General features: G+C 38.3%; 1 protein-coding gene and 1 pseudogene across 1 annotated transcript; one reads left to right on the top strand and one right to left on the bottom strand.

The window, feature by feature from the left end:
- Positions 1 to 10311: 10311 nt before the first annotated feature.
- LOC141815138 (LIM domain-containing protein PLIM2b-like) lies at positions 10312 to 11142 on the bottom strand. The gene is made up of 4 exons (XM_074703080.1): positions 11002 to 11142; positions 10824 to 10923; positions 10627 to 10730; positions 10312 to 10515 (listed from the first exon to the last, which is right to left on the bottom strand). Exons 1-4 carry the CDS (start codon positions 11140 to 11142, stop codon positions 10312 to 10314), a joined length of 549 nt encoding a protein of 182 aa, XP_074559181.1.
- Positions 11143 to 12465: 1323 nt separating this feature from the next.
- LOC141815137 (pentatricopeptide repeat-containing protein At1g53600, mitochondrial-like) lies at positions 12466 to 15434 on the top strand (annotated as a pseudogene).
- Positions 15435 to 23268: the final 7834 nt, after the last annotated feature.

The following is a 23268-nucleotide window of genomic DNA, read 5'->3' as shown; positions in this document are numbered from 1 at the left end:
GAGTCGACCAGAATAAGGTTCCAGTCGATCGAAATGTCTAATAAAAAGACTTCGAATAGAGGCTTCTCTGTATCAATTCAAGTCAATTCACATCGAGCCGACGACACCCTGAGCGAGCAGCAACATCCGTCTAGCCGTCGTAATACCGGAATCGCGCCACAAAGATGGTCTTCAAACTCCGGCTCTTGGGTAACGAGTAAATATTATTATATTTGTTAATACGATAAAAGTTTTATTTATCATTGGCTTTGTAAATCATTACAACTTGTTCTCGTAAGGAAACAAGTTTTTTAGTGGATTGCTCGTACATAAACGATCACAAATCGTGGGCCTTGGAGTAGCATCCTTTGGCTGTGAACCAAGTAAAAATAAACATGTCATTGTGTGATTATTTTATTATTCTTATTTCTACTGCATATATTCGATTTATGAACTAGCACGATTATCGATATAAGTTTTCAAAATCAAGAAAAATCACTATAAGTGCTATTCACCCCCCTCTAGCGCTTATCCGATCCTATAATTGGTATCAGAGTGGGGTTCTCAAATCTAGTGCAACCACTGATCGAGAATGTTTTCCAAATTACTTTCAAATTTTTATCAAAATTTTTTGAAGTTTTTTTTAAATTTATTTTATACTTTTATCCCGCACTACTAAATCCAAGACCAAGTCTTGGAACGTCAATTTTTTTATCTTTCTGTGTGCTAGATTAATGGCTCACCAAGAAGGCTTCAACACTGCAAGACCACCTCTGTTCTCAGGAGAGGACTTCACCTACTGGAAAGGTAGGATGGAGTACCACTTGAAGACTCAAGTGGAGATGTGGATAGTCATTCAAACGGGATTCTCAATCCCGACTATCAATGACGGTCTACCAAAGACTTGTGAGAAGTGGGACGTGGCCACGAGAAAAAAGATCAATGCAGACATAAAAGCCACACAAACCTTGCAATGTGGATTGACAAAAGAAGAACTGAACCTGGTCAGACCATTCATCAATGCGAAGGACTTGTGGAACAAGCTGATCGAGCTGCATGAAGGGACCTCGGACACCAAGGTGAGTAAAAGAGATTTGTTAATGAATAAATTGTATAATATTAGGATGATGGACGGGGAGTCAATGAGCGGGCAGCATGCCAGAATCTAAGATATCCTCAATGGCCTACACGTAATCGAATAGCAAATAAAAAATCGGGACATAATCTGGTATGCACTGAAAGAATTTCCTAGGAACACTTTGTGGGCATCTATGGTGGATGCTTACAAGGTCTCTAGGGACCTTTCAAAGGTAAAATTAGATGAATTGTTTTTCAAGTTTGAATTACATGAGCAGTCTAATGCCGAAATGGAAGAGAAGAGTATTGCTCTTTTTGCATGTACAAGCAAAGAAAAGAAAACAAAAAAGATAGTTGAAGATTCAGACTTCATCGGACTCCAAAACAAATGACAAAGTTACAACGGAGCTTGTAAACCTTGTACAGAAAATGATCGGGAGAAAATGCGGGGTCAAAAAGTTGGAGGTGAAGAAGTTGGTGAACAAGATGAATAGTCCAACTTCAAATGACAAAACGGAGCTCAGATGCTACGGATGCAACAAGAAGGGTCACTTCAAGGCTGACTGCCCGAACCAAAAGAAGGATTGAAAAAAAAAAGAAAATAGCACTCAAGGCAACCTGGGACGAGTCATCATCAGAAGACTCAGACAAAGAACCCACGACGACAAGCTTCCTCTCCCTTTCGTCACGAAACGAACCAACGAAAAGAGACAGTGACTCGGACATCGACACAAGCCACGGATTCACATTCATTTCCGAAGATTCCCACACCGCTGTAAGTACCGAACGCTTGTATTCTATAATAATCAGTCTTTCAAAGAAATTAGCAAAATCCAATACTTTAGTTGAATCGCTCCAAGAGGAGATAGTTCTCTTTAAAGAGAAAGTCAACACTGAGCCGTCAACCAAGGCTACTCTAATTGAGGGTTCGACTCAAGTTCAACTTGAGAAGGAGAATTTCTAATTAAAGCTTCAAGTTGACGACCTTAGACGGCCGCTTGAAAAATTCACGTCTGGGTCTAAGTATCTTGACATGATACTTGGATCTCAGAAAGTTGGATACAATCGATCGGGCATTAGACTCAAATCAAAAAATAGGTCATTCATGATATTGTTGCACAGAACACACAAACCAAATAGACATAGAGTCCAAGGATGAGTTTCTAAGTCCAAATTAGTTAATCCAGTTGGAATGAATCAATTCTGGGTCCCCAAGGATCAAATACATTTGATCTGACCCAACAAGGGTCACGTTCCAAGGGGATCCAAATTCTATAATTGATTGCTTGTATTTTTTTTTATTTTTTTATTTTTTTATTTTTTATTTACTGAACTAGAAGAACCTAGACTAGATAAGGACAGAATATTTGCACTACAAGAGAAAAGCTAATACATAATGCTTTTTATGCGTTGTCTATCTAGCAGAAAAAGCGTTGTAAATCTCCTGTTGTAAAAGGGGAGCAATGCATAAAATAATAAGAAGGAACCCATAACGTAATTTGGGGATTGGATTGGTAGTGCAACAATGATCCTCTAGTGGAATGGATCGTTGTTGATGGATGTAGGTGTGTATTCGGGGTTGAATACGGGATCCGAAACCCATCAGAAGGCCAGATCCAATACCTCCTCGAGGTCCCCGCTGTAGCCTAAAGACATCTTCAAAAGGATGCAATCAAACGGATGAGATTAGTTCTCAGCCGTCGGATGAGATTGAATCTCGACCGTTGGATGAGATTAGTTCTCGACCGTAGGATGAGTTAATGGATGAGATCAGCTTGTATCCGTGGGATTAGATCAAGTTGCATCCATTGGATCGAAATAAATAAAAAGGAATAGAAGAGAATAGATTAGAACCGTTGGATGAGATTAAGTCGTCTCCGATGGACGAGATCTATCCGGTTCGGTTTTAATTCTCTTTGGAAGGAAGAACCGGTTCACGAGGTGAACCAGACATGGTTCATTGAACCACACGCCCAAGAGGATCAATCATGGCCATTGGATTGATGAGATCAAGTTATATTAAACAAGATTATATCGTAACCGTTAGATGAGATTAAGTTGCATCCGATGGATGAGATCTCTTCGGTTCAGGTTTATTTTCTTTTTAATATAGAATTAATTCATGGAAATAATTCAATAGTGGCCGGCCATTATAGATAAGGTTGGAAATAATTTTTTTAATTATTTCTGAAAAGATCTAACGGCTAGAAACCAAGCAAGCTAATCTAAAGGCCTAGATTTGAAAAATAATTCTGGATTTTTATAATTTGGAATTGGTTCTTGGAATCAATCAAAATTAAATAAATATTTTGAATTGGCAAAGGGTGCTTGGTCTTGGGCGTGAGGCTATAAAAGAAGGAGGGGGTGGGCGGCAAGAAGAAGAAAGAAGACAAGAAGAAGAGAGAGCTAAACGAAAACAAAACTCTCTTCCTCTCCTCCTTCTCCTTTGGTGCCGCCGCCCCTCCCTCATCTTCTTCTTCCTTTTCTTTTTCTTCTTCTTCCTCTACCGCCCCTTCCCCTTCTTCTCTTGAGGTGGCCGAACCTCTTCCTCCAAGTGGTGGCCGGATCCAAGCAAGGGAGACGCGACAAGGCAAAGTTGCAGCGAGAAGAAGAAAGGCGATCCAAGGCATCATCCGGAGGTTGCAGTTCTTTTAGTTCTGGAGGATCGTTGTCCACCCAACGTCCAGGAAGAAGAAAGGAATACAGCGGAAGGCTCCGAGGTCATCAACAAGGTTCTGGTATAATATTTTATTTTTCCGCAGTTTTAATTTTACTAGAACTAGTTAGAAACCGTAGATAATAATTTAGGAATCGGCGATCCTGAAGGATCGATTGACTTAGTCTTTTGTAGACTTTGTCAATTGATCCAGGCGGGATAAATTTTTGTCCTGTGGGGTTCTATGCTTTTAAGAGCGGATAGAATCCGGATCATAGGACGGAGATCCAGATCGCCAACAACACTTAGTGTACTAGTGTGATTCTATAGTCAAGACAGACTAAGACCAAATTACACTACAACCAATCCAATGGTTTGTCCAATCCATCTTGGTTGTGAACACTGTTTATAATCTATAAGGAACTGATAACATGGTCTTCTGTGTGTGACACACCATGTTTATCTACAAGTACAAATCGGACACTTGCATAAAAACTAAATGCAAATATTGACTAAATGTGATAGTTATTTCAGAATGTTTATTTACATAGCTAGGATTCTGGTATACATTCCAACAAAAAGTCATTCAAAAGTCTTGAGAATCACAAAATGAGATTTGGTCAAAACTTTAGAACTTTAAAATTATATTGATTCCTCAAACAATATAATTTAAATTCACCAACACCTCAAACACCGGGAATTTAGTATGCCACGATCGTGTGGACGTTTACTAATTCAAGCATTTGTAAGAGGAGGTTTTACCCATTAATTTTACTATCTTGTCAACTTAACTTTATGACAAGTAAAATTAATAGTTGGTTTATCTTTGGCCACACAAAATAATAGCAGTGACTCCGATGGGGAGGATACTATTATATGTGTTCTAAGTGTTCACCATTACTTGACACTAAGGTAATTATTTAGGATTGTGTCCCTTCAGATGGAGAAGATCACACGCTCTTAAATAATTTCCTATAGTCATCCATTAAGGAAGTTTGATCTAGTGATCCGCAAGCAAACTCATCCGATGGGGAGGAAGGCACTCAGAGCCAACACATAAGTTTGAATGCATCACTATCAAACCAGTAATGGAGGCCGTGGGATTTTTTAAAAAAATCCCTCTCCCACTTAGTTATTTGGATTTGAGGAATTTTAATTATGTATGCATATTTAATTATTCCAAAATTGATTTCCAGGCCGTGGCGAGGCACATCGGCCTTCTTGGTTATTGGAGCATCAACCACTTTCTAAGACAAAACCAATTAAGGACATCATTAAATTATGCATTCATAATTTCCCACTAAAATCCTTAGGTATTTTAATTATGTATACATATTAACTTATTCAAAAAAATTGGTTTCCAGGCCGTGGCGAGGCACATCGGCCTTCTTGGTTATTGGATCATCAACCACTTTCTTAGACAAAACCAATTTTAAGAACTTATTAATAATGTACACATAATGTCCCATCTAGACAAATCCTTAGGGGTTTTACCTATGTAATTCTATGCATAAAAAATAATATGCAATTACATCAAGCACATGGGATATAATAAAAAACAGCATAAAGAATAAGCAATAAAAATATGAAAAAATAATTTTTCAACTATTATGGCCTTTTCAATATCCGCCGTTCTTCAAGATTCCTCCCTTTGGACTCAGTCGCGTCTTTCTTGTTCCGCTGCGCATCCGGTTCTCACCATGCAAGAAAAAGTCGCAACAATTATAGAAAAAATTTTACATCTTATCGATCCTATACTCCACAAAGGAGTTTACAAAAATTCTAGATCGAATTGTAAAATTAAATCTATACAATGTCCTTCTGTGCTTAAATTATTACAACAAAATACAACCTCGATAAACCCGAGGGATCTAAACATACACATCATATCATAAAATTTTTCTTGGCCATAATAGTTGGAACTTAGGATGTCTACAACCACAGAGTTAATCTATTGCACATCCTACTATTATTTTGCCTAATTTTATAAAAGTGCATGAAAAACTGAAACCAAACACACAGAGCCCTAACCAATGCTCTGATATCATTGAGAAGGAGGGTTGTGGCGGCAGCAAGCAAAAGGGAGGAGTCCTTATGTTGGTGCCGCCGGCCCTAGGGGAGGAAAAAAGCCAAGAGTTGTGTTATCTTTTGCCTCCCCTAAACACCTCCTTATATATATATGCCATCTTAGAAATTTTAGAAAAAATTTGATAAATTTTTGGCAAGATCTAATTAGAATAATTCTAATAGAATATTTAGATATAAAATTTATCAGTTTTTAAGAAAACTTCTTTTCTATTAATTTTATTCTTAGACAAAATCTTTTAATTAAATCTCATTAATATCTTAATAAGATCCCTTAATTAAATTTTGTCGCCTTTAATAAAATTAATTTACAAAATTTCTTAGTGGAAATTCTTTTAAAATTTCTTAATTCTTGTCAGAATTTTTCCCGAAAAAATTCTTAATAAAATTTCAGAAATTTTCTTTTATAAATAAAATTTTCTATCCGAAATTTCTCCTAGAATTCTTCCAGAATTCTTTCGGAGGTCTTCTAGAATTCTTTCGGAGGTCTTTGAGAATTCTTCCGAAGTTCTCCAAAGGTCTTCGAGAATTCTTCCGATGGTCTCCTAAAATTCTTCCAGAGGTCTCCCGAGGTCTTCAAAAATTCTTTCGAACGTCTCCAAGAGGTCTTCAAGAATTCTTCCGAAGGTCTCCATGAATTCTTCCTAAGGTGGGTTCGAGGATTTCCAGAGGCTACAGTAGGGACCTAGAGGAGGAATTGGTTTTGGTCTCCTGATGGGCTTGAGCTACCCATGTTCTTCTTGAACACACAGTTTAAGTCCATCAATAATAACTCATTCCACTATAGAGTTATTATTGCACTACCGCACCAATCCTATATTACAATATGGGCTCCTTATTACTATAAGTACATTAATCTCCCTGTGTTTAAGATATCGTATGTCCGTTAATTAAATGAGTTACTGACAATTCAAATTTAATTAACTTCTAATGCAAGAGTAATACTACTCAACCTTATTACCATGCGGACAAAGTCCACCTGCAGGGTTTACATGATAATCCTTATGAGCTCCTCAAGGGGACATCATGAACCTATATTTAGGACGCAGATTCCTTCTATAATTAACAACACACCATGTACATAATACTATTTCCCAACTCATCGGGCCTTTTGATCTATCGCACTAAATCTCACCCTTTGATGAATCAAAGAAATATATACTAAGTACATGTGTTTGTTATTATATTGGGATTAAAAACATGCACATCCATAATAACAGATGTTTAGTTCGATTATATAGTTAGTATAAATCGAACAATCCTCAGATGGTCCTGCTCAATGCACACTTAGTATACTAGTGTAATTTTATAGTCAAGACAGACTAAGACCAAATTAAACTACAACCAGTCTAATGGTTTATCTAATCCATCTTGGTTGTAAACACTATTTATAATTTATAAGGAACTGATAACATGGTCTTCTGTGTGTGACTCCGCACACCATGTTTATTTACAATATAAATTAAGTGGACACTTGCATAAAATTAAATGCAAACATTGACCAAATGTGATTCTTATTTCAGAATATTTATTAACATAAATAGCTAGGATTCTGGTATACATCCCAACAGACTCCACGTAGACCGTTGATCTACTATCCTCACAGCTGACTCAGCCTTCTGGTCGACTCCGTGCTGACGTGGAAGGTCTTGATAGACTTTGACTTTCACTGCGTTTATCCGATATCGAGTTGCCTGGAATCTACATTCAAGTCAACTGGAACGTCCGATCGACTTGAACCTTGGATAAGGTCACCCAGAGTCAAATACTTCACCTCTCCAATCTGCATTACAAGTTAGTTACAAAAATATAGATAAATATTTTAAAGAACAGTTCTTTGAACTATTTCTTGGTCTTAACTTTAGGTTTCCATTGAAACCGTAGGTTAGACCGACGACGCCTACAATTCCACTTCGGGAAAATGTCCTGACCCACTCCTCTCGGGATAATTTACCTTACTTGCCAATCAAGTCCTCCAGACTTGTTGGACTTTCTACTCAACTGTGGTCCTTGGCTCCCAAGAATTTGCTGCTAGAACTCGGTCCTCCTGACCACCTAGACTTCACCAAACCTCTGGTCTTCCTGACCGTACTCGCTTGGACTTTAGCTATGCTTCCCAATCCTCTGACACTACATGGATTTACACCTGATGCACTTGACCTGCCAAGTCTTTTGTCTGATCCTTCTGACCAGGACTTGTCCTTGCCTAGCCTACAACTAGAACTTTTACTTTTTGTCTAGCCTCAACTAGGACTTTACTTGTACTCCCTATACACTAAATCAATTTGTTAGTCCAACAACACACTTAACTTGAACCTCGTGCCATTATCAAAATCAAAGTTCGATCATCTGGTACTTCCTGCACCAATATAATCATTTGCACTTTACTTTGTTCTTAAATTACTAGGTCGGTATACTTGTTACCGGTCCTACCTTTTTGTAAAGCGCTAACTCCTTTTCATAAGAGGGGAGTTATTTAGTTGATTACCTGTCAGAAATGATCTTTTGATCATGGGCCTTGGAGTAGCAGCTTGTGGCTGTGAACCAAGTAAATCTTTGTATGTTCTGTTTTTATTCTTTCCACTACCCTCTCGATTTCTATCTACTCAAGGTTTTACAAGCATTATAAAAATTGTGAGAACACACCATACGTGCTATTCACCCCCCTCTAGTACTCCCAATGATCCTACAATATTTGCTTAAGATGTTAAAGTATAAACCTCCATGACCAATGTGACTTGAATATTGCAAGTCAAAGGAAACTCACACTTAAGCTACACTAAGATATTCATTGACATATGTATAGAACCATATGAAGTCTCATGGCAGATCACTCTAATGAACCAGTTACCTTTAACTAGCATCCACGTTTAACTCTCAACATCCAATGTCTCTAGCTAGTGAGAATAGCTGCTTGGCAAACCAAAGAGTTTAAAACATGTTAGTCTCAACAGAATTGATAACGTCCACGCTCATCAATTCATCGACTAGGGATAATTTTAATACATTCATAATTGCTCATATAGAGATGCTCACAAATTGTGATCCAATCATAAATTCTCTTATGCTATGAATCGTATTACGGACATTCAGTAAATAAGTTTAAGATCCAATTAAATACATAAAAAGTATGCACTTAAATAGTAAATTTCTATTTATTCAAAAATAATACAATCATAAGGCAATTGTCATAGGACTCCTCTCAAATATAACAGATATTCCATTTAAGATCTTTATGATCGAGATCTCCCAATCCGGGGTCTTTACAATCAAGACCTCCCAATCTTGGATCCCACTCTAGCGCATGACTAGGCAAACAGTGTAACTATCCTTTTGATGTGGCATTGTTATCATGCCCCCATGATTAGTGGGAGGATCATGTCCAATTATGATCCATCCCTATAAGGATCATGTTTAGTGATGGCTTGAGCTTGTATATAACCAAGGGATCAAGGACAACATAAGGGAATTGAGGTGTTCGAACCGCTCGGAGTGTAGAGTAGAATACAAAACTCAAAGGGGAGCACTGAGTACAAAACACGAGCTAGCTCTACTTCGAGTGAAGGGCTTCCATGGCTCAAAGGTTGAATCACATTAAGGAACTCAAGAAGCTGAGTTGCATGGAACGCTTGAGATACCATGTTGTGGAGGTGACTCTAGGTGAGAGGACTCAAGGTGTCGGATCGTACTGTAAGGGACTCTGAGTCCCAAGTCGCATAAGAGACTTGATGTGCTAAGTCACATAAAGAATTTGGGAGTCTGATTCAAGTGAGGAACTGAACTAAAGGCACATAGGTTGAAGCTGCTTACATGGAACAGTGCCACGTAGTCTAGAGTTGTTGAGTGTGGTATCATGGAACATATCAGTTATGAACAAATCAATCCCGGGGCACAGAAAGGGACCGTGATGATAGTGGGCTAGAGAATCGACAACGAAGGTGAATTAGGTTATTAAGTTATTAAGATACCATGACATTCATAATGTTTATCATGATAAATAATCTAATATGATATTTTATTTTAAAAAATAATTTTTTTAATAAGTGTTATTAAAAATTATTTATAATGACATTTTAAATTAAATGTCATTAAAACAGTATCGTGATAGGTCATATATTTCTAGTAGTAAACATTCCTTATGATGATTCTTCTTATATGATTATGAACATAACGGTTGATTTAACTTTAGCAGAATATACTTGAAGTAATTGTATCATGGAACAATAATTAAAAAGGATTTGGTTTTACTTTATTGATAAATTAGATAATTTTTTCCTTGTTTAGAATCTAGTTATATATATATGCTCTTCTTTCAATGAGATGCATCAAGGGCTCAATTCAATTGCAGTTTGAAACTAATTAATTATGTTAAGACCTGAGAACAGCTTAATAATAATCAAGTCATGATTTTGCTCTCAAAATAATCAAGTGCACATACACAAAGATTCGTCAAAATTTAAAGTTGAAGGAATTTGTTGTTACAGCGCACTCCACAGGAAGATTCGATTTTGGATCTACTGCTCTACGGCAGCGGTCTGCTTCAGCATGGCAGCTTGGATGACATGGCTGTAGCTTCCCTTCTCCATGAACAGTCGCGCAAAGTGGTGCTTGCAGTAGAGGATGCCGTTGAGTGCGGCGTAGGACGAAGGTGTCAGTGTGCACCCTCCCACAGAACATTTGAAGCATGTTTTGTGGTATATATCCCCTTCCATCGTCAACTGTATCCATCCGTACATTATACATATACACACATAAATATACATATCCCACGTAATTAATAAACATAAAATTGATTTATAAAATTAAATTAATTAAGCAGATGATCGCACCGTCTCCAAGGGATAGGCTGTCTTCTTGCAGGTGGCACATTTGTCTTGGGTTCCGGAGAACATGTATGAGAACTTGCTGGCTGTCCTCTCTCCAGACTTTGTTCCTGAGAATTAATTGTAGGAATAGAATGACTAATCTAGCTATTATACATACCTATGGACTGTGGTTGATATATCTAAATCAATTAATAGACAACCTGTTGGAAACTTCTTGGTGAAGGTGCCTGTCTCCTTGAACAGCTGCTCAAAGTGAGGCTTGCAATAAAGAATACCGTCCATGGAAGAGTAATTGCACATCTGAAACCATGTCACGAATTACTTAACACATTGTCTATTTTAAAGTACGTCGAAAGATATAATAGGAATTAGGATTACCGAGAGAGTTCCATTGCAATGGCTACATCGGAAGCAGGGCTTGTGATAGATGACTCCATCAGCAGACAAGAGGTCGACGAAGTGGACGGTCTTCTCGCAGGCCTTGCACTTGTCCTGGGTGCCACTGAAAGCCATAGCCATGGTGATATATGATAAAATAGATAAGCAAGATTACTTTGCAGGGACCAGCAGTGAAGAAATGTGGCCGCGGATTATTGATCAGGTCCCTGCTCTCACACACACACACTCTCTCTCTCCCCGAGGAAGATAGGAATGAACGAATAAGGAGAGGTGGAATAGAAGAGTGGTGGAGGAGGGGAGAAAAAGAGCTCATGGGAGGAATGATCGGAGTGGACAACGGAGGGATGGGAGCTTTAATCCACAAGACTAAGTCATTCTTCAAAATTAGACAATTCAATTTATAGCTAAACTTACTGGAGGTAGTCATATCGATTTCAATAATACGTCTATAATTAGGGGCATCTCCAATAAATTAGGTCATGCATTTTCATCACCACGTCCATACGTGACAATGAAAATATCTCTAAAAATATAATACTCAAAAAAGAAGTTAGTGCAATGTTGGATTAGAGGACATTACAAGGAGATCAATAATTAGCGACCAAAAGGTTTGATTGCTAATCGATCACTAAGTGCTCTTAGCGATCAAATAGTGATCAATTTTTTCAATCACTGATATCATCTTAGCTATTAAAATTAATTTTCATCGCTAATTAAGAAATAGAATGTCAGAGATAGATGATTTGTTATTTCAAGACAAAAGTAGAGAGAATGGAAATAAACTAGCAGTGTTCTTATTATTCAATATAAGTCCTACATATTTGTAGGGGTTCATGAAACAAGATAAATAACCATATTTATATATTATTTTATTTACTATCTAACCCTTTAGTAGGAGAGAATTCGATAAAAATTAACTAACAATCAACAAACCCACCGCCTAACGTTGTCAGCTTGAACAAGGTACCTCTAACCCTTTTCTTCCTATCATTACAAGCATTAAATTTCTCATTGCTAGTTGCCTCCTCACATAATTGCTAGGTCACCTCGCACTGCTACAAGCAGAGACAGAGCCACGCAAGGGCTATCCTGAGCAATAGCCCAGTCCTTCCATGGCTCCATCTATATTGAAAAGCATGATTTAAAATTTAAATTAGTAAAAATAATTAAATAATATGATATTGAATTCTAATTTAATATTGTTCATTAAAATTAATTTTTTAAAATTTTCATAACTATTTTATTCTTAACTATTAATCAAATATTATACTTCAAATTTAATTGGATTAAATTGGTTCGATTAATTTAAAATGAGTTAGGAAATTTTTAAGAAAAATTCTCTATTTTTTTTATTCTCTTCCACGTACGCAATCTCACTCCCACTATTTCATGCGCAAGCCTCCACACGCCAACTTCTTCTGATCGTCTTCTTTCTTCTTAGGGATGGATGCACGTATGGGCTATCCAGAGTTATAGTCCAACCTTTATTATTATTATCTATATAATTACCGATAAATTAATACTTGTAAATTAATTTAATAATTTCATAAATAAAGAAAAAATTCATTCAATAAAAATTTAAAAATATAGATGAAATATGGAAAAAGCGAGATGATAACATGCTTGCATGAAATGAACTTGGACCTCTTGACGAACTCGGCCAACTTGAGATTATTGGGATGTATACTATAAAGTCTTGTTTTTTGTATAAACATCCATTTTGCAATAATATTGAAATGAGAATTCACCTTGGTCAGAATATTTGCATTTCTTATGTAATGTAGTTGTCCACTTAATTTATATTATAGATAACATGGTGGGTTGTGTCACACAGAAGATCATGTTATCAGGTTCCTTATAAATTATAAACAGTAGCTCACAACAAAAATGGATAGAGACAAACCATTAAAGTGGTTGTAGTGTAATTGGTATTAGTCTATCTTGACTATTAAATTACACTAGTACACTTTGTGTGTATTGAGCAGGACCACTTGAGGTCATTCGATTTATACTGACTATATAATCGAACTAGATCTCTGTTGCTATGGATGTGCATGCTCTTAATCCTGATATAATAACAAACACATATACTTAGTATATATTTCTTTGATTCATCAAAGGGTGAGATTTAGCTCGTTAAACACTACAAGAAAATTGGTAATTAACAACACTCAAAAGACATCGGTTTTGGCATTTTTACAACGATTTTAACAAAAACCGATGTCTTTGAGAGGTTGATTGGAGCCTACGACAACGGTTTTTGGAGGCTACAACAACGGTTTTAAAATCGTTGTCTATGTTCGCTATTTTGGGACTACAACAACGGTTTTTGAAGACTACGACAATGGTTTAAAAACCGTTGTCTATGTGCGCTTTTTTGTAACGACAACAACGGTTTTGGAAGCTATAACAACGATTTAAAACCGTTGTATATTTTCACTTTTTTTTCCCTCTCTCCCCCCAAATATTTTTACATCCCGCTGATCTTCCACTACGCGCTTCCAAAACCCCTAAACCCAACTTCCACTACGCGCTTCCAAAACCCCTACACCCGACTTCCATTGCGTGTAAAATACTAGAAGTTTCGTTGTGAAGGAGAATGGAACTCGTCTTGCAAAGACGAAATTAACGAAACCAAATTATGTCAAATCTGAAATTGTTTGGTTGGTGAACCAAACGATTCAGGTTGAACCAAATTGAATCAACTTGGTTTGATTCGTGATGAAAGGGGTTTTGATAAAATATAAGAGATGGGAAGATTCATCTCGTGAAGACGAATCAAACGAAATTAATTTGGATCAAATCGGAGGTCGTTTGGTTAGTGAACCAAGTTTGAACCTGATTTGCTACAGTAATCAGTTTGATAATTATTAAGATTTAAACCGATTTAGCCCAAACCCTAACCCATTGGAAGATTACTGTACATTCCTCTTTAAAACATTAAATTGCCGATTCTCTCCTTTCTTCTTCATCGCTGCGATTCGCTGCCGACACCGCCGCGCGTCGCTCCTCCATTCCACCTCTCAAACCCTAGATCGAGCAGCTCCGACGTGCCCTTTCTCCGCAAGTCCTCACTGTCTTCTTCCCGTTGTCGTCCTTTCTCTGTCGACGCCGTCGCAGTCTCCTACGGCGCCATGATCTGGGGATTCACCAAGAACGGGATGATGAAGGAGGCCGAGGAAGTCTACCAGGCGATGCCACGGAGGTGGCGCGACCCAGTCGCTACGAACGCTTTGATCTGCGGGTACGTGCGGGTTGGGAAGCTCGATTTGGCCGTTAAAGTGTTCGAGGCGATGGAGGTGAGGGATGTGTTTTCTTGGAGCTCGATGGTCGATGGGTATTGTAAATGTGGGAGGGTCTGCGACGCCAGAGAGCTTTTCGACGCAATGCCGGAGAAGAATGTGGTTTTTTGGACTGCTATGATTCAAGGGTGCATAAGAAGTGGAATGTGGGAAGATGGTTTTAGACTATTTCTGTAGATGCGAAGAGAATGTGTGAGCTTCAATTCCATGACACTAACTGTCATGGTTGATGCTTGCTCTGAACTGGACAGGATAAGAGAAGGGCTTCAATTTCATGCTCTCATCTTGGCTCTAGAACTCCAAAATGATGCCTTCCTGGGTAATTCAATTATTGTCATGTACGCAAGAGCTCGTTGGATGGATGCTGCCAGGAGATCGTTCAATTGGATGAGCATAAAAGATTTGGTATCATGGAATTCGTTGATTGCTGGATACATCCAGGATAATACATTGGAAGCTGCAAATTAATTGTTCGAGGCAATGCCTGAAAAGGATATTATTTCTTGGACTTCAATGATAATGGGATTTTCCAATAGAGGGTGGATTTCTGAGTCTGTTCGCCTGTTTCAAGAGATGCCTGAAAAAGATGAAATTGCTTGGACTGCTATCATCTCAGCATTTGTGGCAAATGGGAAACATGAAAATGCAATACAATGGTTCAATTGCATGGTTGATGAAGGGTTTAGGCCCAGTGCTCAAGCATTGAGCTGTGTACTTAGTGCTTCAGCTAACCTGGTAATTCTTGACGTGGGAATGCACATTCATGCATGCACAATCAAAACAAACCTAGAGTCAGATGTGGCTGTTCAAAGTTCCTTGGTCTCAATGTATGCAAAATGTGGGAGTGTGAGTGATGCCTATCATATTTTCTTGTCCATTGGTGAGCCAAACGTAGTTAGTCTAAATGCCATGGTGACAGCATTTTCTCAACATGGTTTAGTTAAAGAAGCACTTGAATTGTTCAAAGACATGCAGAGATATGGCTGCAAACCTAATCAGGTTACCTTCTTGGGGATTCTTTCAGCTTGTGCTCATGCAGGTTTGGTTGATGAAGGTTACAAGCACTTCAAATCCATGACAACTTTATATGGTGTGGAACCAGGACTTTAGTTAATTTTGAAGTCTTTCAAGATGATGCAAATTGTTCCTATGTTTGTTCACTATCTTCATTTATTGCCACAAATACTTTCTATATTTCAGTTGGTTACGTTAGTTTTGCTGCTATTCATATATATCAAAGAAATGATTTTGTGTCTTGCTAAAGCAGACACAGACAAGAATGAAATGGAAATACAAGTTTAAAAGGGTCCTGATTACTACACCGGTAAACAATTTCTCTTATTTTGTATTTATTTTGTATAATTTTTGATTGAAAAACTTTGTGGGGCTTAGATAAAGCTTGATTTAATACATTGCTTTAGTTTGTTGGGATGTATACCAGAATCCTAGCTGTGTAAATAAACATTCTGAAATAAGAATCACATTTGGTCAATATTTTGCAAGTGTCCATTTAATCTATATTGTAGATAAACATGGTGTGCGGAGTCACACACAGAAGACCATGTTATCAGTTCCTTATAGGTTATAAACAGTGTTCACAACCAAGATGGATTGGACAAACCATTGGAGTGGTTGTAGTGTAATTCGGTCTTAGTCTGTCTTGACTATAGAATTACACTAGTACACTAAGTGTGTATTGAACAGGACCATCTGAGGATTGTTCGATTTATACTGACTATATAATCGAACTAAACCTCTGTTACTATAGATGTACATGCTCTTAATCCCGATATAATAACAAACACATGTGCTTAGTATGTACTTCTTTAATTCATCAAAGGGTGAGATTTAGATCGATAGATCAATAGGCCCGATGAGTTGGGAAGTAGTATTATGTACATGGTGTGTTGTTGATTATAGAAGGAATCTGTGTCCTATAATCTAGGTTGATGATGTCCCCTTGAGGAGCTCATAAGGATTATCATGTAAACCCTGCAGGTGGACCTTGTCCGCATGATAATAAGGTTGAGTGGTACTACTCTTGGATTAGAAGTTGATTAAATTTGAGTTGTCAGTAACTCATTTAATTGACGGACATACGATATCTTAAACACAGGGAGACTAATGTACTGATAGTAAGAAGGAGCCCATATTATAATATGGGATTGGTGCGGTAGTGCAATAATAACTCTCTAGTGGAATGAGTTATTATTGATAGACTTAAGCTGTGTGTTCGGTGAAGAGCATGGGAAGCTTAAGCCTATCGGGAGACCAAAATCAATTCCTCCTCTAGGTCCCTGTTGTAGCCTCTGGGAATCCTCAAGTCCACCTTGGATGAATTCGTGAAGAAACTAGTCTTTCGAACCAATACAAAGGAGTGTAATCGATCAGGTGATCGATTACACACCTTGGTAATCGATCACCTGATCGATTACCAGAGTTTCTCATACGAAGGCAGGTAATCGATCAGGTGATCGATTACCAGCCTGGTAATCGATCACCTGATCGATTACCAGTGTTAATGAGAAAAAGTTACGGTGTTTAATCGATTGTTTGATCGATTAAAGGCCGCGGGTTCGAATTGGAAACTTCCGAAATCATTCCAAAATTCTCCGATTTGATTGATTCAAATCATACCATGTTTACGAATCAATCATACCATGTTTATGGCTCAAATTATACCATATTTGAGAGATGGCTAGGCTATAAAAGAAGGGGGCTTGCTTGGCTTTGAAGAGACACGAAAATAAGCTTTGGTGGCCGAGAGAGACTCTCGGCAGCCTCTTCTTCTTCTTCTCTTCTCACAACGAGAAGGAAGGAAAGCTTGCTAGCCATCGGAGGGAGAATTCTGGTGGAGATATTCTCGAAGGATCGTTGCCCACACAACGTTCGAGAAGAGGAGAGGAATACAGCAGAAGATCGAGAGGTCATCTACATCCTTCACAACCGTCCGAAGAAAGGTATAATTTAATGTTTCCGCGTTAATTAAATTATGCTTTTTATATTGGATCCTGTAAACCAAACACAAGAGCCCAATGATCTAAACGAGTCGATCAAACTTCGTTTGATCGACTATGAGGGCAACTTGAGATCGTTTCCGAAAAATTTTTGTTCTGCAAGAATCTACCGGAACGGTTTTTCAAGACTTTCCCATCAAAGTACCCGACTTCCGAGGTTGTCGTTAAATAAATCCAGGTGATCAATTCTGAGGTCTTGGCCCTGGTAAGACCAAGGTCTTTACCCTCGTAGGACTGGTGGCTAGCTACCTCAGTTTCTATTAGGGAGCGCGCTTTGGTACTAAGCCTGGGCCCAAGAGAAGATTATTATTATTTTGAAGTATTAAACTATACGTATTTGGACTAACGAAGCAAGTATCATTAAAGTTCCATTCAGCAAGTTTAGCTTTTTTATTTCCGAGTTTAGCAAGTTAGAACTGTTTGTTCCTTTGAGAAATGCAAGATTTAGTTTAATTGCTATATTCTTTGAGCATGCGGCTTTATTCTCATATATATATGCATTTATGTGTTTTGTGAGTTAGATAGCGTTTACTAAGCATTGGCTTATAGTTGCATTTCCTCCTACTGCAGATAAAGGAAAAGGAAAGCTTATATGAAGGAAGGCGACAAGGAGATGATGGGTGTGTGATGTTGAGAATGGAAGCTTCGAGGACCTTGCTAAGAATTTAAATGGATGTTAATTTATTCTTTCTACTGCTTTGAATTGTTAGAAGAATCTAGAGGTTGTACATGTTATTTCTTGTTACTAGGATATAGTAGATAGATTATTTGCTTTATTCTAATATTGCTGAAATGCTCTCGGTAATGCTGGAATTTAATCCTTCTGGGAATTCTTTTTATAACAGTTGTCATATATGTTAGTTCTTTTATAGAAGAAATTCATGAGGATCCATATCATGCTTTTGTACTGATATGCTTTAGCTACTACTTAGTTGCATGTTTGGATTTTATTCATACCTTGGAAACTTTAAGTACTGCCACACTTAACATAACTAACATTAGTAAGTAAAGTTAGTAATTAAGTAGCACCGCCCTTAAAGAGTAGTAAGGAGGGTGGGTCGTTACAAGCCCGACTTTGATGTCCATAGAGTTCTTTGAGATTAAGCATCATGTCATAGGCAGTAGGCCTGACCTAATGCTATGATAGCCTTCCGCAAGTGCACGGAATGTCGTCAAGTAATAAAAAGATCGAATCCACAGGGACCGTGGAACTACTTACTAAATCTAGCACAAAAAGGTGGAGAGAATATAGATCATGAGTTGTGTGGGGGAGATGGGAGTGTTCTAAAGTGCTTTATCCTAGAAGGCAGAGAAAGGGATCGACTGTGACACTGATGGGTGAAGCGATCCTAGGATTTCGGACTCCTCAGAGAATGGATTAATCGACTTGGATCCTCTACCTTTCCTCAATAACTGTTCAATTGTAGGAATGTCAACCAAATTATCCAATTCAACCTCGTCAGGTATCCTCGAATTAAATCATTGGTGTTCTTACGTCACTCGTTATTGGTTTGAAACGGTTCTAGAAGCCCGGTTCAAGGTCTGCCCGTGTCACTCAGGCGCCCCGGAAATACTAAAAGAACCCTATCCCCTGTCACTGGATATCCTTTTACAGATCTCTCCCCAATAACGAATGACCGCTAACTATCCCTCATAGAAATTTAGCTACGCATTAGGAAACCCTTCGGAATCTCGCCCGGTTCAAGGTCTGCCCCTGTTACAGAGCGCCCCGGTATACGGCCTAATGATTCCCCAATTCATAGTAAATTCCTACCCTCATGGATTCACACACACACAAAGTTATCATCAAGCACAAGCACAAATCCACAAGACAATGCACAGTTATATCATAGAAAACGGTAGATTAATCAAATCCAAATACAATCATCCATTACATCTGATTTATCCTACATCCTAGAATCTAGGGAAATCTACTCCATAGCGTGGAGAATACAATCCAAAGGATAGAAGAAATACATCTCGTTCCCAAAGATATACAAAGAAATGCAGGAAACTAGACTTATCTTCTTCCTCGGAGTGAAATCTCTGCGTAGATGGGATGAAGATGGTCTGGAGCAGTCGGATCGGTGATGGATCGTCGAATCTCCCTCCGAAATAGGCGTCGGCGGCTCTAGAACAACTCCGGTGGCTCTCCAAAGTCTCCCCCCTTTCCTAGGTCTCCAAAGAGACCTATTTATAGTGCAGGGTTCGGAAGCAGCACGCCCCCGTGCACACGGCCGTGCCTGGGAGGCACGGCCTTGTGTTGGCTTCGGGCAAAGGAGAAGGCACGGCCGTGCCTTGGGGGCACGGCCAGCAGCTGTGAAGCTCCTGTTCTGGGGCACGGCCGTGCCTATTAGGCACGGTCCAGACTTGTCTTCCTTCTGTTTGATGGCACGGCCGTGCCTGGGAGGCACGGCCACACACTGTCTGGAGCTCAATTGCTGGACACGGCCGTGCTTTGTAGGCACGGCCTGCTGCTTGGACTCTTCTGTTCTGGCACACGGCCGTGCCTGGAAGGCACGGCCTTCAGCAGAGGCTGGCTCCATGATGAAGACACGGCCGTGCTTTGGAGGCACGGCCATGACTTGGCTGGATTCTGTTTTGAAGCACGGGTGTGTCTTTGAGACACGGCCTCTGGCTTGCTGCTGAGGGGATTTTGGCACGGCCCGTGCAAAAATAAGAGGAGGAAGATGTGTTGCCGCCGACCTTAACTTGCAAGGAGGAGGGAAATTGATGTGTTGTTGCCTCTCCTAACCATCCCCTTCTATAGCTATGCCATCTTAGAAAATTTAGAAAGAATCTAACAAATTTTTTTTATCTAGATTTAGTTAGAAAAAATCTAATAAAATCTCTTGATAAGATTTTGTTATTTTCTTAATAAATTTTCTTAACTAAATTTTTTTATTTTATAAACAAAATCTCTTAACAAAATTTTGTTAATTTATTAACAAAATTCCTTTATTAAGTTTTGTTATTTTAATAAAATTTCTTTAAAAAATTTCTATGAAAAAATCATATCAAAATTTTATTTACGATTTAAAAGAAATAGAATTTTTAACAGAATTTCATAACGGAAATTCTTAACAGAATTTTTCATAGAAAAATTCTTAACAGAATTTTTCACAAGAAAAATTCTTAATAGAATTTCCTACCTACCTGAAATTCTTACAGAATTCTCTTAAGTGGATTCAAGGCTTTATCCAATGGCTACAGCAGGGACCTAGAGGAGGAATTAGTTTTGGCCTCCTGATGGGCTTGGGCTTCCTGTGTTCTCCCTGAACACCCAACTCAAGTACATCAATAATAACTCATACCACTAAAAGTTATTATTGAACTACCGCACCAATCCCATATTATAATATGGGCTCCTTCTTACCATGAGTGTATTAATCTCCCTGTATTTAACATATCGTATGTCCATCAATTAATTGAATTACTGATAACTCAATTTATTAACTTCTGAAACCAAGAGTAGTACAACTCAACCTTATTATCATTCGGAACTATGTCCGCCAGCAGGGTTTACATGATAATCTTTATGAGCTCCTCAAGGAGATATCATCAGCCTAAATATTAGGACAAAATTTCCTTCTATAATCAACAACACACCATATACATAGCATTATCTCCCAACGCATTGGGCCTCTTGATTTAACGAGATAAATCTTACCTTTCGATAAATTAATGAAATACATACTAAGTATATATGCTTGTTATTATATCGGGATTAAGAGTATGCACATCCATAATAACTGAGATCTAGTTCGATTATATAGTCTGTATAAATCGAACACCTCAAATGGTCCTGCTTAATACACATAAAGTATACTAGTGTAATTTAATAGTTACAATAAACTAATACCAATTACACTACATGTCACGACCCGAGAGATAGCCATACGAAAAATTTCGATAGCACCTCCCTAACATCCCTGACAATTCCCTGAATACAAACAATATATACTCGGTCACATGCGGCGGAAAATATGGACTACACGTCCAATCACACACACACAGATACATAACAGGTGACGGACTCTAATTATAAGGCCCACACGGCCAAATGCTACACACGTACTAAAACCAAAATGCGCAAGCAGAAAGATAACAATTGCAACTATTAAATCACGAGAAAGCCAACAACCGTGTATAAAGAAATCCATATGATATATAAAACCACACAACGGAAGACCGCGACAAGAACCACACCAATGCATATAACCTGTCTACAACCATATCGAATGTAACAATTGTTAATACAACCTTATCGAACTACTACTAAAAGGAATAAATCTAAATCTACCAATTCTTCTAATGTGAGATGGCGCAGCTAGCAGATCCCTGATATCATCTGTAAGCTTCTACCTGGTACGTGGTAAGACAGAAAAATCCCAGGGTCCAAAGGCGTGAGTACAAAACTCAATGGGTAATAGAGACAGATAGTGCATGAAGAGATAAATAAAGATAATAAGGATACATACCAAAGTTCAGCAAGATATCATAAATAACTCTACAGGTAGTAAGCACTAGAATAGTCTCATGTAATGCACCATATGAATGACATGTCAAACAAAATGCAACAATCAAGAATCAAACAGATAAGCAATCAAATGCAGGATCAGTATGGTCCAATACATATATATAGCATGCACATGATTTGCGTATGCATGATGCAACTGCCCCACACGCTACAACACTAGTGCAAGCATCTGAGACTGGGTATGGCCGGCATCGGTGGATCAGTACTCCGCGCCCTACAACAAAGTAGTCCGGTGATCCAAATCGGGGGATCAGTGCTCCGCATCCGGTGATCCCATATCCTATGGCCGATATCTGTCCTCTAATACTCTCCGAGTACCACCCCTAACCGGTGTCGGGATCAGATCATCGACTCGGCTGCGTACACTGCCATACAGCCATCGACTGCGTACACTGCCATACAGTCGCCATCAATATGATGGAAGTAGGGGTTATAACCACCTATATCAATATACTACTAAAGGCCAACTATAGACACGATAGACCCACATCATTGGGATTTACAATCGTTATCCAGCGTCATGATGAGATGTTCATTTCATAGTCATTAGCACCTACCAGGCTAATCAATAAGTGTAGGTATAGGTCATAATGATCTCAAGTATCATAAGGAAAGAACTATAACAATAATAATCACAAATGTCATATCCAGAGTAGAAGCACAGTCAGGAATATTAATCCACGGTCAACGGATGTAAGGTCAAGCAAGAGATAATCATGAGTACAACTAAAGTATCCAGATAGTAAGGAACAGGAGTACGATAAGGAATATATAATCAACAATAATAGAAAGTAACATGCACTGGGAAAGAAATGAACCTGTGTTGACCAAACACAGGGATTACCCACCTGATTGACGAATCGTTGCAATGAAAATCTCCTCGTACCAATCAAGATCCTACAACATAAGCATCCTCTAAATATTTTATTTATAGTAAATTTTCAACAACTAAGCCCCCCATTTAACCTCCAACTAACTCTAGTTAGCCTAACCCGGATCAACGAGGAGCAACACAAGTCAATCTAACAAATCCAAGGTTTAGCACTAACTTGTCCATTCAGCATGACTCGGTTAATTTAAGCTAACCTCTTTCCCCATTAACCTAAATTAATTGTTTACCTACTTAAACAAATTTCCTTGTTAATTAACCGTACTAACCGAGTCAGACATTAACCTGACCCTAAGTACGATCAACACCATGTATCACTTCAAATTTAAAATATCCTAAATTGCAATAACCAAGACTATGAAAACCTAAGGGGAATTTAATGGAACATGTGGCATGCATCACCCAATTCCAACCTAAACAATTAATCCGATAAAAAATCTAACTCCAACAACCAAACTACGCTAAACAAAGTTTATTACTAATCATAACCCAATCGAA

The sequence above is a fragment of the Curcuma longa genome, chromosome 21, assembly GCF_044706935.1.
Source record: "Curcuma longa cultivar G26 ecotype Majalengka, Jawa Barat chromosome 21, ITB_CL_G26_1.1, whole genome shotgun sequence".
NCBI lineage: Eukaryota > Viridiplantae > Streptophyta > Magnoliopsida > Zingiberales > Zingiberaceae > Curcuma > Curcuma longa.
The sequence above is the reverse complement of the archived record's forward strand: the minus strand, read 5'-3'. Positions and strand labels throughout refer to the sequence as shown.

Excerpts from the sequence above, each read along its gene's own strand:
- LOC141815138 (XM_074703080.1), bottom strand. The coding sequence starts at position 11,142 with ATGGCTATGGCTTTCAGTGGCACCCAGGACAAGTGCAAGGCCTGCGAG. Across the intron at positions 10,731-10,823 it reads CACCAAGAAGTTTCCAACAG|GAACAAAGTCTGGAGAGAGG; the intron begins GTTGTCTATTAA and ends ATTAATTCTCAG. Across the intron at positions 10,516-10,626 it reads CAGCCTATCCCTTGGAGACG|TTGACGATGGAAGGGGATAT; the intron begins GTGCGATCATCT and ends GGATGGATACAG.